The sequence below is a fragment of the Nymphaea colorata genome, chromosome 2 (assembly GCF_008831285.2).
Source record: "Nymphaea colorata isolate Beijing-Zhang1983 chromosome 2, ASM883128v2, whole genome shotgun sequence".
Classification (NCBI taxonomy): Eukaryota; Viridiplantae; Streptophyta; class Magnoliopsida; order Nymphaeales; family Nymphaeaceae; genus Nymphaea; species Nymphaea colorata.
Genome location: NC_045139.1, coordinates 23,206,994 through 23,222,038, shown reverse-complemented (window position 1 = coordinate 23,222,038; position 15,045 = coordinate 23,206,994). Strand labels below are relative to the sequence as shown.

The 15,045-nt window shown below is 38.2% G+C and overlaps 2 protein-coding genes across 15 annotated transcripts in view; one reads left to right on the top strand and one right to left on the bottom strand.

Annotated features, from left to right (window-relative positions):
• LOC116247861 (phosphatidylinositol N-acetylglucosaminyltransferase subunit C-like) overlaps positions 1-15,045 on the top strand; it is a 92,027-nt gene that overhangs the window by 32,598 nt on the left and 44,384 nt on the right. The window contains exon 7 of one of the 6 annotated variants that reach the window (XR_004170924.2): positions 7,459-7,979. The exons of 1 other annotated variant lie outside the window; for it this stretch is intronic. Coding sequence is in view for 2 of the 5 variants with exons in the window: in XM_031620239.2 (XP_031476099.1) it covers positions 7,459-7,530 (72 nt within the window). In the remaining 3 variants the exon portion in view is untranslated. Of the gene's footprint in view, positions 1-7,458; positions 7,990-15,045 lie in introns of those variants that run through there. 4 more of the 6 variants (XM_050075820.1, XM_031620243.2, XM_031620240.2 and 1 more) reach the window with 4 other exon arrangements.
• Positions 2,156-7,048, bottom strand: LOC116247862 (SKP1-like protein 1A). Of its 9 annotated transcripts, XM_050075831.1 has the most exons (7): positions 6,626-7,048; positions 6,203-6,422; positions 5,148-5,243; positions 4,810-4,973; positions 4,640-4,711; positions 2,459-2,572; positions 2,156-2,343 (listed from the first exon to the last, which is right to left on the bottom strand). In XM_050075831.1, the coding sequence occupies exons 1-2, from the start codon at positions 6,974-6,976 to the stop codon at positions 6,249-6,251; spliced, it is 525 nt and encodes a 174-aa protein (XP_049931788.1). In that variant the 5' UTR covers positions 6,977-7,048; the 3' UTR covers positions 2,156-2,343; positions 2,459-2,572; positions 4,640-4,711; positions 4,810-4,973; positions 5,148-5,243; positions 6,203-6,248. The 9 variants fall into 9 exon arrangements, with proteins under 9 accessions (XP_049931788.1, XP_031476109.1, XP_031476108.1 ...); XM_031620249.2 differs by adding an exon at positions 5,671-5,755 and having other exon boundaries at positions 2,156-4,711; XM_031620248.2 differs by adding an exon at positions 5,671-5,744 and having other exon boundaries at positions 2,156-4,711.

Here is a 15,045-nt window from a genome sequence, read left to right as displayed (position 1 = left end):
TACAAGGGGAGAACAACCTACTAGGGCCGAGCTTCACTAAGCCCGTCAAGACTCGGAATCTACCTTCCTTTCCGACCAACCTTCTTCCTGATGTGCCAAGGGAGAAAACCAGCCTACTAGGGTCGGTTTCAACCTAGTCTAAGAACAGCGAGAGGGATGGAACCAGGAGAGTTTATCGGTACCAACCTTGTTCTCACGCCGTCGGATTGTCATCACGCGGATACTAACTAGGCAAAACCACGGCCCACACTTCTCCACGTCCGTCGAGACTCAACCGGCCTCTAACCACCTTCGTGTTCAAGGGGGCTGCACCGTGAAGAACTTGCTCACGCGTCGGGGAAAGATGCGTAGGTCATTGGCTTCAATAGTGATTTTCTGGCAACCACCACCTACGTCGATTTCCTCTTTTCTTCTCAAGCCAGAATCACACGGGCTGAGAGCTTCGTACACCACCTTCGTGGCTAGGAATTACACGCCTACAAGGTGGGGATTACACGCCTCCACAGTGGGGAAGTACACACCACGCGGGTGGGGAAGAGAGAGATAAACTCCAAATTCTATTTCATTGACAAAGCATAATCCCACAAATGGGGTGTACAAGATCAAACAGTGATCCGAGACCCGAACGAACATGTGACCCAATTCCAATTAAGCAAACCGGACCGACTAATCTAAATGCTAATCTAAATGCTGACACGAACTGAAATAGGAAGATGCTACCTAGGTGGATTGTCTAAGGACTCAACTCGAAAAGACGATTGGCGCGCAACTGACTAGGACTAAATAAGACATGGTGCTACTTAAGACTCGATCCTAGACTCCCTAGACGGACTCAAGTTTGGACTCGGCTTGGGGTTGTGTTCCACTGGCTCATCTAGGCTTGGTCCTCTGTCCGTGTTCCAACCTCTAACGCTGCTGAAGTCTGCCACTGACCATGCTGGATTGGCGATATCTTCTGTGTCCCATGATTGGCCTCTCTGTGGGTTGCTGTCTGCGCCATTGCCTGAAAGCCTACTACCGTGGCCAACCTTTGGCTGCATGTAATTGCCTCTGTATGTCTGCTCTACGCCTCTTGGTGTGGTCGTGTCTTGGTCGGTAGGTGAGAACCTTACGTCGTGGCTAACCGTTGGGTCCCGTTGTCTGCTATTAACCTCTCTCAGACGGCCTTCCTTGACCTGGCACTCTATCTTTCCTTGAGTTGGGCTCGCGTCTCTTTCCTTGGGTTGGCGCCCTTCGTTGGTTGCACGCCCTATGGCAGCCTCTCATTCCTTGGTTCGGCCATGCACTGCCAAACCACACATGGTGTTCTCAATCTGGCGTGGGCCTTCTTCCTTCAGTTGTCTGCCCTCTAAGGCCGCGCGCTAGGCCGCGGCCTCCTTTGGCCCTAGCTCCTCTTGCTCAGCCATTGGTTTTCACCCAGCCTTGACGTGGTCTAGGCCCTGGCTGTGCTCTTTTGGCATTACCCCGACCAATCTCGACCACTCTGCCGACTGCTCTCGGCTGGGGCTATGGTAGGTTCGTAACAAGATACAACACTACTATAATAACTAAGAATCCATAGAAATATTTGTCCTGAGCATGATTCTGAAGGGTAAAGGTGGTTCGATTTCATGTATTTTCAATCCCTAAAATTATTCAACATAGATTTTACAACAAGTTAAACTCATTGGAAAGACACTACAATCATCTGGCTAGGGCATATGACTAAAAGTTTTGACTATTGAGCTACCCAGCAAACAAACTAGGGTATTGTTATATTTGCCTCAGAGAACTGCCATAAGCCCTGAATGAAAGACAGAATTAACACCTCCAGGACTACCAAAGAACTACTTGAAAAAAAAAAAAGTTCTATCTAGGGAATAAAAAATAAAGTAATCTTCCATTTAAAGACACCCCAACACAGAAAAATACCAGCCCAATCAAGCGCATAAGCAGCTAACAATTTTACTCTTGTATCTTTTTGTTAGAACTGTGATCCGTACAAAATGCCACAAAACAAAAAGGCTAATAAATATACTTTTCTAAGGAGCACTTAGACTATCCAGGTCCGACTTCTGAATTTGAATATGAATTATCATGATATATACATAGAACGTTTAAAACTCATCTTTTCGTAATAAGAAGCTGAGGCTCAAGAGGATTTCAAAGAACGGGGTGAAAAGAAGTGTACACATATTCATAGAGCTCATTATCAAAAATGATTTACAAGAGATGAAACGCCTTTGACGAGTTATCTTACAATAGAAATAGAATATATTCGACTGAAAAAACTCGCCAAGTAAAAGAGCTCTCCAGAGTGGCTGTGTTAAGCTCACGATCACCAAGAAGTCTGCATTGCTTGCACTTGGTCCAAGTGACAAAGATAGAGACAAGCAAATGCCCAATGATCAGATGGCTGAATAAAAGATTCAAATGCATAGCTAACTCAACAGCAGTTCTGGATCAGAAATATCAGCACCTTTATTCACTTGCCCGTAATGAATGGATGACTCAGTGCTTGAGATACTGTCAATCTTTTCACTGGATCGAGCACAAAAATTCTATCAACCAGTTCTTTGAAATTGGCCAGCATCTTGGGATCCTCACCAGTATAGCTTGAAATAAGACTACTAAAATCCTCTGCCTTAATATTCACAAGCAATCGCTTAACAGCTTGCACTAACAATGAAATTGTAAGCACTTTTGCTTTCCTAGTGTGGGCATGCAAATATGTTGCATGGATGTAGATAAATAAATCCATATCAGAATACGTTGAGGATTAAAAAAATATGAATAGAACTACCGGAAAAAATTTAATAACAACCTTATGCTAATGAAATATTGAGATATACTTAACATTGATGGCAGCAAATATCATGATTATCATCCATCAATGATGATCATCATAATCTTCGTATTCATCCTCATTTTCTTTGTTAATTTTTCAAAATTTTAATTTTCAATGCCTTCAAATGGAATTTCTTCACCAACATATGTTGATTTTTTTAGAAAACTAGTAAAACCTCCCCTCCCACAGCTCTTAGAGATGTTTAGAAAGTGGAAGGGAGGAGTGATTTTAAAAAGAAACACAAAAAACAATGTTTTCCCGTTTTTTCCCCGTATCATAAGATACGGGGGTGTATCAGCCACATCGTACAGTACAACCTTTGTATCGCATGATGCGGACGATACACCTATGATCCACAGGCATATTGTGTGTTGTATGCGTATCGCATAGGTTTCTCAAACCTATACGATACGTATTGTCCAATATGGATAACACTCAGCACTTTCTTTACCTCATGTAGATGCAACATTTTGTTTTAGAGATAAAGACACGTTTTAATATTGTTTGGAGCAATTTCTTAAGAAAAAATTTGAGAAACTCTCACATCATAGGACACCACATTTCCATAACATAACTACACCTCATAGCACTTATAAATTGTTGGGTCATCGGGGACCTAGCAACTAATTGGACAAATATATGCTTATCATTCTGGCCAATGATCAGTTGACAGGTCCATGACTATCAAGTTGGCTGGAGCATAATCTATGGACCACTTGACCGACTAAGTTGGGCAGTCCTCACCAATCACACCAATTAACCATTTTTTCGATCTTTATTTGTCAATTTAGAAGTCAAGTACGTGTTGTTTAAGACCACAAAACGACTAGCTGGTCCAAGTGAATTCAAGTTGAATGACTAAAACCAATGTACCGGTATTGGTGGGACCAACAAATATGCCATACCATAACGTATGACAACAGTTTCATAAATGTACTGGAAATTCAATTTAATGTTAAATTCAAAATAAATTAAAAAAAACAAAAAAGATAAAGAAAAAAATGTTTTCCATTAAAAACATGTTCCACATAAAGATAGACTTATGGGAATAAACAACCATTAACATAACATACTCATAATGTTACAAGTAATAACACATTAAGAAATAACTTTAAAGTTTTATGCAACACAAGATGAAATTATTTAAGCAAATAAAAAATGAAAACAATCAAATATCATCTATTTATTGTTCATCATCTAATTATAACACTTGCACATGATTTTCTACCAATCATTTTCCTCACCTTTGTGACCATTGTCATGCAGGATTGTTTGAAATTTGATGCCATATGTTCACAAAACACTAAATCTACAGTAATCTTTACAGAACAATAGAAATCTACAGTAAAAGTGATAGATTTTATACATTTTGTGAAAGAAATCAGGAATCTCTTTCTCCAACCGCAAGTCAATCTCCCAAACTCAGATCTTGAAATCAATGTTTTCTATCTTAAACCCATAAGAGTGCCCTTTCCTTTCAACAACTATAGTCACTTTGTCATTAGCTAATTAGTTACTTTACGAAGCTTATTTAGGTACATTTGTTACAAACTAGCTGATTAGCATTGTTCACTTACATCCTTTCGGTGCACATCTCTACTTGGCTTGCTTAATTATGGTATTGCTGACCAAGGAAAGAACTCCCTGCATCGTCCTTGCGGAGTCAATTAAGATGCAGGTATAAAGGTCATAATGGCCCTACCCAGCCACTTGTTACTGAACAATGATATATATATAGCACAAACAAGATGTACTTTCACCATGCTATAGATAAATTAACCTGAAGTACATGATAATGAAAAAAATGGTCACCTTCTTTGTAAGAGGATCTTCAGTGGCATGGAAATTCAGATCCTGATCAAAATGATGATCTGTAAAGGCTCCCTAAAATAGAAGACAGAGTAAAAAAGGATATCAATCACAAGATAAACAAAATCAGTCGTCCAAAGTAAGTATACTTTCCATGCCAAAAAATCGCATACCTTCCTGAGCATCTTTTCATGAAATGGACCTCTTAACTCCATATGAAGCCGAAGCATGTCACTGTTTGATGGTCCAGGGAAGAGGACCTTTCCTGTATATAGCTCGTACAAGCAGCAGCCAACTGACCATATGTCCAAAGCATGGTCATACGGCAAGCCAAGAACTGCAGTTTCAAGAAACCAGTCAATAATAACCCTCACATCACGATTCAGAAGCATACACATCACACAAAGAAGTACCTTAATTAACACACGCAACAGATTTTCAAAGTTGCAGTAAAAACAACTAATGAATAGAGATACAACTATACTTGAATAGAACCAAATGGAGGACTTACTGAATAGTGATACAACTATGGTGTAATCTCATTCTTCCCAGCAAACATAGCATTACCAAAATCGCAAAGTTTCAGCACATTTTTGGCCTCATTCACCTGAAAAAGAAACAGAAGCACTGAACAATTGAGGACAGAAAATATATAGTTAATTTTCCTTTTTTCTTAGACTTAAGGAAGACAATGCATCACGTAGCTAAGAATTCTCATGAAGAACTGCAACAAGCAATTTTTTATAAATCCAGATTCCAGGCTATCAAACTCTTATTTAACAAATTAAAAAGAGTAAAGATTAAGCAAAGAAGGCAAAATAATGTTATACGTCTGTATATATATGGTACATATATGTATTATATATTTGTTACATATATAATTACAATATGTATGTATATTTTGAACTCGTATATATGCAGTATATACATAATAATATAGAATCTCGTATAACTATACGATCCCTGAATATAGGTTAAAAAGGGGCAGGCAAAAATATAATCAAGCCATAGGAGAAGTCCTTTCGGTATCAAACCTTCGAGAAATGATAACCTTGCGGGACAGATATCTTCAAGTTAAGGTTGCCTTCCTTGGAAGAGATGCTTTGCACTGCAATTGTCCTTGATTTCAAAGCCACAAATAAAGGAAAATGAAAATAAAAGGAAAGAGGAGAAAAAATACCGAATTTATTCAGTTTCAATGGCAACAATTGAGTATAAGGAGGTGAATCAAAAATAATTTTCCTTTGTACTATCAAATTTAACCATCGACATGATAATGCCAAATATTTTTCCAGTTCACATAAAAAAGGGAATATGCCTCGTTGAACCTTCAGATGGGGTTAAAGGGTGAAAAAGAAGAAAAATCAGCATAGGCACTGTACATGAAAATACTCTAGACGATTAAGACGCAAATTGCTTGCAAGCCTTAACCCATATACAATTTCCTTTGACGGAAAAAAAATTTGATTCTGCCCTTCCAGGAATTGAATTATGGACTCCTGTGAATCAAACTTCAAATGCAGGAAAATCCACATTATCTAGAGCTTCATGAAGAATGAATCTCACCATCCCTTCCAAATAAGTGGGAATTTGGGCTACTCTTTGGAAGTTTTCACTCTGTGGACCTCTCGAATGGAAGCTTCTTGTAGCCTCTTTCAAGTGCATCTCTCCATATTCTGTACCTTGCTCCAAGCTTATCATATGCCACAGGCCAGTTCCAAACATTTGCCCCATTGATCATCCGCTCTTGCTGACCTTCCACAAGCCATAGATCCTCATTTAAGACCTGCATGCAGTGTCTGATCAGTTCTAACACGAAATTCCAGAAGCGACAGTGATGTCATTTTATGACTACGATTTACGCAAACATTGGGTCATGCAGACAGCAAAATCTTGTCGGAATGGTTAGATCGCAAGAATCACAAACCCTAACCCTAAACCCAAAATAGAGGACCGAATAAAGAAGAGGGAGATGGCCGAGGAGAATACCAGAATGAGATTGAAGAGCATCGCTTGGTCCACCATAACAAACTCGGCATCCCACGCCTTGAGCTCTTCTTCTTGGATCTTGTCGTCGCCGGTCTTCTGGGCGTCGACGTGCTTTTTGCAGTACTCGATGACTTTCGCCAGGATCTTGTTGGCAACGTTGGGCAAGGGGATGCCGGAATCAGCACAACCATCCTCGATCATTTGTCTGATCGTCTGATATTCCTTCGCCACCGCCTCCTCCACCTCCAACACCTCGCCGTCGGAGCTCTTGACCGTTACCGTCTTCCCTTCGTCCTTCGCCATCTCCTCCCGAACCCTCTCGTCCTCGTGAAAGAACGAAGCACCGGCCATCAGGCAAGATCAATCAATCCTCCTCTCCTTCTCGCCCTTATTAGCTGATCAGGCCATCAAAAGGTCGATGAGCTATTTTCTTTAATACCTTCCATCTCATTAAAAGCTATATTACGGCCCCACTTACGGCCCATTAGAAGCAATATCATGGGCATACTATATGACAGGTAGAAACTGATTTGAGTACCAACATTGTATTCCATTGACGTGCTGTGGAGGTAAAACTTGCTAAGTTGCTTGGAGATTTTAAAGAAAGCTATCAAACTTACCAGTTGATATGATTATGAAATAAAAGTTGCTAAGTTGCTTGGAGATTTTAAAGAAAGCTATCAAACTTACCAGTTGATATGATTATGAAATAAAAGAATACCCTGCGTAACGTGATTCCCCCCCTTTTGCTTATTAATCTGTCTTGGTTTACTGTGGTTGAGGCTTTCACCAGCTCCACATGGATGATGGTTCGTAAAATCTATTTGTTGCAGTTTCAGATTGATGACCGGCGATTTGAGGATGCAGATGAGATGGAGAGTGAGGCACATCATGAACATGAATGATTTGTAGGAGCAGTGCCCTTGTATACCTTTTTGACAGAGGCAGCGGCGTTGGCAGCAGTTTTTTAAGCATTGAGTACTGTGCTGGCTTGAGATGGCAGTCTCGGTGACCAGAAATCATGATACTAACGGTATGGCAAGTAGAGGTCTATGAGGACCTGTCCCTCCGCAGTCTTCAACCCATAAAACTACAAAGCATGGTAGTCTTTGGTTGTTGTACTGGTTGGGCCAGTTGGCATCTTGTCTAGTTTATTTAGTGACATTAACACCTTTCTTTGTATGGTTGGTTGAGAAGTTCAGAGACGAGGTTAATAGTGGTTTAAGACGTGCTGGAGAACAGTGTTATTTGTTTAGAGGGGAAATGTTGGTTAATAGTAGTATGTTGGTACTTGAAATTTTCAGTATTTCTTGTGTTGTTTGAGGAGTGTCTTTGCTTTTTTATTGTGTTGTCAGTTGAAGCTTGAGGAGTGTATGCTTCTTAACCCTCTTGAAGTAAAAATTATAGAACGTTCAATAATCGTAGCTAGGAAAATGAGCATTGAAATTTGAATTTATTGGATAAATGATTTAAATATTTTGGCTGCTGATAGGTTATATTTACACTAATTATTCGAGCGTTAATCGAGCTCACGTATTCGAGCCTTAGTCGAGCTCACGGTCGAGCTTGAGCTAAACAAGTATGAATGACTGTAAACGAGCTTATCGAGCTTAATCGAGTCGAGCTCGAGCTCGACAAGTGACTATCGAGTCGAGTTCAAGTCAGGATAGTCGAGCTATATTCGAGCTCGAGCCGAGTCGAGCTTGTGTCTTAATTAGTCGAGTCGAGTTCGAGCTGACCGAGCTCGGACTCGGCTCGTGTTCAGCCCTAGTATTCATATGGAATTTTTTAGTTTTCCACTTGAAATTAAAATCTGGTCTTCATGTTTCTATATACTATGTGTCTATTTATGTGTATCTCCGAGTGTTCAGAGTGGACAAAATTTATGACACATGGTGTGTTGTCACATGTATGCTACATAGAACATATATAAATCTATCGTTAGCTGAAAAAGAGTACTTTGGGCAGGAACCATGTATCTACGTAAAACTATGATACTCGCTACTATAATATGTTTGTAACAACCTTACAAGGATGCCGAGTTGCATAATCCATTATCTTTTTGCCACAAAAAATTTGTAGGGAAGTTCATCTTGCAAATTATGAGACATGAATATCTGCAAACTAGAGAAAATACTGGGTCTGCTATTTCTTTTATGGTACTTTTGGTAGTCGTAGTTGGAGAGAGAGAGAGAGGGAGACATATGTTGTTATATATATAATATGTTATATAACGTGTAGTATATGTAATATGTTATGTTACACACACACACACACACACATATATATATATACCATTATACTATGCATATATCATATGTATATAGTTGCATACTGTAGTATTATGTTATATACGGATGTATATTATATATACAATATATTATATATACACTTGTATGCATACACACATGTACATATAATATATTTATTATATGTAATAGATATAACGCGTTATATCATAATTATATACATTTACAAATATATGTACATACATATGATGTATGTGTATATATTAACGTATGTGTATATATACATATTAAGTATAACATGTACATATGTTTTTTACACGATATATATAATACGCTGAAATGTATGTATGTATAATACGTTGTAGTGTTACATATATAATGCATAATATGTAACACACACACACACACACACACACACACACACACACACACACACACACACACACATATATATATATATATATATATATATATATACGTAAAACGGACTATATGAATTATATATAGTGTATATGTATAATGTTATACGTGGAGTGCACATATATATGTGTATAGAAGTTCCATATGTTATATATATAACATGCAATGTATTATATACATATAATATATACATAGTAACATTGTACACATATATAATACTGCACATATAATATGTTGATACATATACGTATATGTACATATATAATATACATGTGCATATATTATATGTGTATAGTATATGTATTATATGTACACCACACGTATAATATATGCGCACACATGTTATATATATAGTGTACATATGTATATATACACTATATATATCATATATATTATATGTGCACATATATTATATATATAACATAAAAAATATGTTATATATTATAACTCTACATATATAAATGTTACATGTACACTTATAGTATATAGCAATTATATTACATATACTATATAAACATTATAGTATACAGTGTATTATATGTACACGTATTATATATATTATACGTTATGACATCTAATTATATGTAATATTATATGTTATGTATAGAGTATAACATATGATATATGCATATGTACAACGCCCAAGAATATAATAGAACGTACTTATAAGTGTATATAATTGTCCGTTATAAGTTATAGCATATAACATATATGTTATAACGTATATGTTGTAATAAGTTATAGCATATAACATATATGTTATAACGTATATGTTGTAACATATGCGTTATAATAATATACTATATAACATATATGTCATATAATATACTATTTAAGGTGGAAGCTGAGCTTTCACAACGTGGAGTGTGTGATTTAATCTCCATTGTTATCTGCAGGCTAAAAGTAATATACCGAGCTTTGCAAGATCAAATCATGCGACTAACATGTGCACTAAGAATATTTCTTTGTTTAGATCCATAGTTTTGTTTTGTAATATTGTTTTATATGTGAGATGCATGACAATTGATGGTTTCTATGCAGACAATGTAGTATGCATCTCCTAAAAGTGTTTTGAATTTGTTGTTTGGTTCCAGCAATCCCTTGCTTTTGCAAAGTGATGGTATGTCATGTTTCTTATGGACTTTGTCTTGTACAAGGAAGAATAAAAGTTCTGATTTTTGTCTTAAATAGATGAAATACCATATATTATTTGTTAATTTCTCTTTTGTTAGTTACTTGGTTTCAAACATAGTCACAAATAACGTTTCGGAGTTTTAAACGGTGGTTTTTTCTCGGGTATAATACATCGATCTTGAAAAAATTGGGAAAAAAATGAAAAAAATACTCTAAAAATATTTGAAAATTTTGAAAAACTAAAAATTGGGGGAAAGTAATATAAATGAAAACAATGTCAATTTTTTATGGTCACATTATATATTTCACTCACGCATGTTTCTGACATCAACATGTGTTGCTAAGTGGGCACTACTTTCTGATGAATTTTCTGCAAAATAAGAAAATGTAAATGGGTACAGAGAATAGTAGGATAGAAAACCAATGTCAATTTTTGATGGTCACATCAAGGGTTCCATCATATGCTACATTTCCCAAGCCCAAACACATAGAGAGCATTTGGATGACACCCTTATAAATAAATTTTTTTACAAACAAGTGTTTCTTGTATTATTGGTCATTGTAGACTAGTATTGAACACTCAACCTTGTGATTGGGCACTAACTCTTACATAAGTAAACATGTGCAATTAGAGTCGCACTTGAATTGGTTGTGTTGTAACAATAGAAACACGAGAAATAAAGATCGAACATGGATGTAACGTAGAAAACCCTCAACGAGAGGAAGAAAAAACCACGATGAGGAGGTCTGGTGCACACGAGCCGCCAGATACGCTCTCTCTTAAAACTTCATTCACACTCAGAAATTAGGGTTACAAGTACAAGGGCTACAAGCTGGATCGGGTCTGGACCCAGACCTGGTCCCAAGACCCATATTTATATGCTTCAACACTCCCCCCTCAAGTTGGGCATACATATCAAACATGCCCAACTTGGATACATTTCTCTCAAAAGAGGTTGAAGATAGAGCTTTAGTCAAAACATCAGTGGTTTAGTCGTCAGACTTCATGTAAGGTAAGATTAACTCTTTAGCATCAATCTTTTCACGGATAAAGTAACGATCAATCTCAACATACTTTGTTCTGTCATGTAGTACAAAGTTATTGGCTAGGTTGATTGCGAACTTATTGTCACAGTACGTCTTCATTGGTCCTCCAATTTCTATCCCAATATCAGCTAGCAATATTTTCAGTCATAGTAACTCTGACACTCCTATAGAAATAGCTCTATACTCAGCCTCTGCACTAGATCGAGAACACACAGCTTGCCTCTTGCTTATCCAGATAACAAGGTTTCCTTCCAAGTAGACACAGTACCCTGAGGTAAACCTTCTAGTATCAGGACAACCTGCCCAGTCAACATCGGAATACCCTTCGATCTCAACAGGCTCTTGTTTCACATATAAAAGCCCATTGCCAGGATTCCTCTTCAAGTAGCACAATATTCTGTCCACAGCCTTCAAGTGTGCGTTAGTAGGGGCATGCATGAATTGACTCAGCACATTCAAAACAAAAGTGATATCTAGTAGAGTGAGGGTAAGATAAATCAACTTCCCAACAAGATGTTGATATCTTCCTCTGTCTTCTTCAGAGAGCAATTCCACATCTTTAAGGCTCAACTTGTGCCCAACATCAAGAGGAGTAGAAGCTGGTCTACACCCCAACTTACCGGTCTCCTCCAATTGATCTAGTGTGTATTTCCATTGATTTATTACAAGGTTGGTATTGGACCTAGCAATCTCAATACCAAGAAAGTACCTCGGTTTACCAAGATCCTTGATATCAAATTCGACAACCAGTAACACTTTTAGCTTTGTAATCTCATCCTCATCATCACCTGTAACAATCATGTCATTCACATAAACAAGTAATAGAGTGACTTTCCCTTCTTTCCTCTTCACAAACAGAGTATGGTCTCCATTCCCTTGATTGTATCCATAATGTTGAATTACTCGTCTGACTCGTTTGAACCATGCTCTGGGCGATTGCTTGAGGCCATATAAAGCCTTTTTTAGTTTACAACATTTTTCTGGTTCTTCATATCCTGGGGGCATACGCATATACACCTCCTCTTTGAGATCGCCATTGAGAAATGCATTCTTAACATCCAGTTGGTACATCCTCCACTCCTTCATCACAGCTAGGGAAATAACAACTCTAACTGTCTTCATTTTCGCAACTGGAGCTACGGTCTCCAAGTAATCAATCTCATATTTCTGACTAAACCCCTTGGCCACAAGACGAGCTTGGTATCTCTCAACACTTCCATCTGGTTTGTATTTGATGGTGTAGACCCACTTGGGATTAGAAGTAGACTTCGGACCACCAATCACTTCATCTGTACGAGCACCTCGTCTAGAGTAGACCTTTCCAAACAAGTGATGGCCTTTTCTCTGAGTCCCGGTGGAACACCCTTCCTCCCTCTCATGCTGATCAACAACTGTGAGAGGTTTTGAATACCCTTCCTCCCTCTCATGCTCACCAACAACTGTGAGAGGTTCTTCTTGTTTGTTATCCAAAAAATCTGTAAATTGAACCTCCTGACTCTGAGCATACTCTTTCCTAGACACAGACTTATCCTCCTGAAGAGGATTCTCACAGAAGTAAGAGGCATGTTCCAAAAATGTAACATCATTTGTAACATAAACTCGATTAGTAGTAGGATCAAGGCATCTGTACCCTTTCTGAGTAGGAGAATACCCAACAAGAACACCCTTAATGGACCGTGGATCAAGTTTCTTAACATGAGGACTGTGATCATGAATAAAACACACACAGCCAAAGACTCGAGGGAGGAGGATAAAAGGTTGACGACTTCCCGAAAGTAAAGAATGGAGAGTCCGTCCATTCAACACACGACTAGGCATGCGATTGATCAGATACACACTAGTGAGAACAACATCACCCCAATAGAGTTTGGGAAGATTTCTCTAAAACAAGAGGGCCCTAGTGACATTAAGTAACTGACGATTTTTCCTCTCAGCCACCCCATTTTGTAGAGTGGTATAACTGCAAGACGTCTCATGAACAATTCCCATTTTTTGAAAGAAATCCTCAACTGATTGACACATAAACTCACGTGCATTATCAGATCGGAAAGTCTTAACAGTTCCACCATATTGAGTTTTCACCAGTATAATGAAGGTCTCTATGACATGAGACAACTCACTACGGTCTTTTAACAAGTATACAAAGGTGGTTCTGGAGAAGTCATCAATAAAGGTTAATAAATATTGAAAACCTTGACGAGTATGAATTTTCGAAGGCCCCCACACATCAGAAGGAATCAAAGAAAACACTTCATTAACACAACTAGTAGAAATAGGGTACAAAGGCCTAACATGTTTGACAAACTGACATACATCACAAGAAATCATAGATAAGTTCAAACTGAAACACAATTCGGGGAACATCCGTTTTAAAATCTCAAAAGGTATGTGCCCAAGGCATTCATGCCAATACAAAAAAGACTGAAGACAATCTTCTTTTCTCTTTTCTGTCCTACTGATCGTTGTCATAAGAGTTGTGGCCATGCGAATGGGAAGTCGGTATAAGCCTTCAGATGCCAAACCAATCCCAATCCTCTTCCCTATCACCAAGTCCTACAAAACATAACGATTTGCAGAAAAAATGAGTTCACAATTCAACTCTTTAGTAAGTTTACTAACTGACAAGAGATTTAAGGGAAGTTGAGGAACATGTAATACTCCTTGCATATGAAATTTGTTCAACAAGGACAGACTCTCTTCTCCTGCCACAAAGGAGGAGGAACCATCTGCAAGAGAGACACGTGCCTTTCCAGATGACAACTTATACTCATGAAACAACTTAGGGTTACCCGTCATATGGTGAGTAGCACCACTGTCAACAATCCATTCTCCCACACAAGAGTTACCTTTATCTCCTGAAGCAGCAAGAGCATGGTTAGCCTTCGTATCATCTGATGTCTCGACCTGATTGACATCAATCTGACTTAAATAAGCCCGAAGTTCACGAATCTGTTCAGCAGATATAGAGGCCTTGCCTCCACTAGATTTGGTATCCTCCGACATAGGCGTCTTCTCACTAGAAGACCTCCACCTGTTACCCTTTTTTCTGGATGAAGATCCCAACAGAAATCCATAGTATGTCCAGTCTTCTTGCAGTGAGTGCATCTATGAAGAGGTTTGGGAGCACCTCGAGGACCACGACTAACAAGTGCAGACATCTCATTATATGATATGTGATCCCTCTTTCCTCCAGTGGTAACTAGCCTTCTTTGTTCTTCAGCTTCAACAGGGGAGTAAACATCTTCAATACTGAATGATTCTTCGGAATTAAGAATTTGACTCCTTATATTTTCGAATTCATTGTTTAGTCCAGCTAATAATAGGAATATCCTATTCTCCCACTCTTTGGCCACATAATGCATCTAGTCTTGACGATAGTTCCAAGTATCATTTGAATGGTAGTCAAGATCCTCCCATTTGGATTTTAGTGTTGCATAGAAATCTACGACCGAGAGATCCCCTTGCCTTAGAGCATACACATCCTTCATCAGTTGATACACACGAACCTTCCTCTTCTTCTGGCGATACATTTGTTCCAAAATAATCCACATATCCCTCGCAGTCTTCTTA

Coding starts and splice junctions, on each gene's coding strand:
- LOC116247862 (XM_031620249.2), bottom strand. CDS start 6,976: ATGGCCGGTGCTTCGTTCTTTCACGAGGACGAGAGGGTTCGGGAGGAG. Junction 6,423..6,625: donor TGCTCTTCAATCTCATTCTG/GTATTCTCCTCG, acceptor CACTGCATGCAG/GTCTTAAATGAGGATCTATG.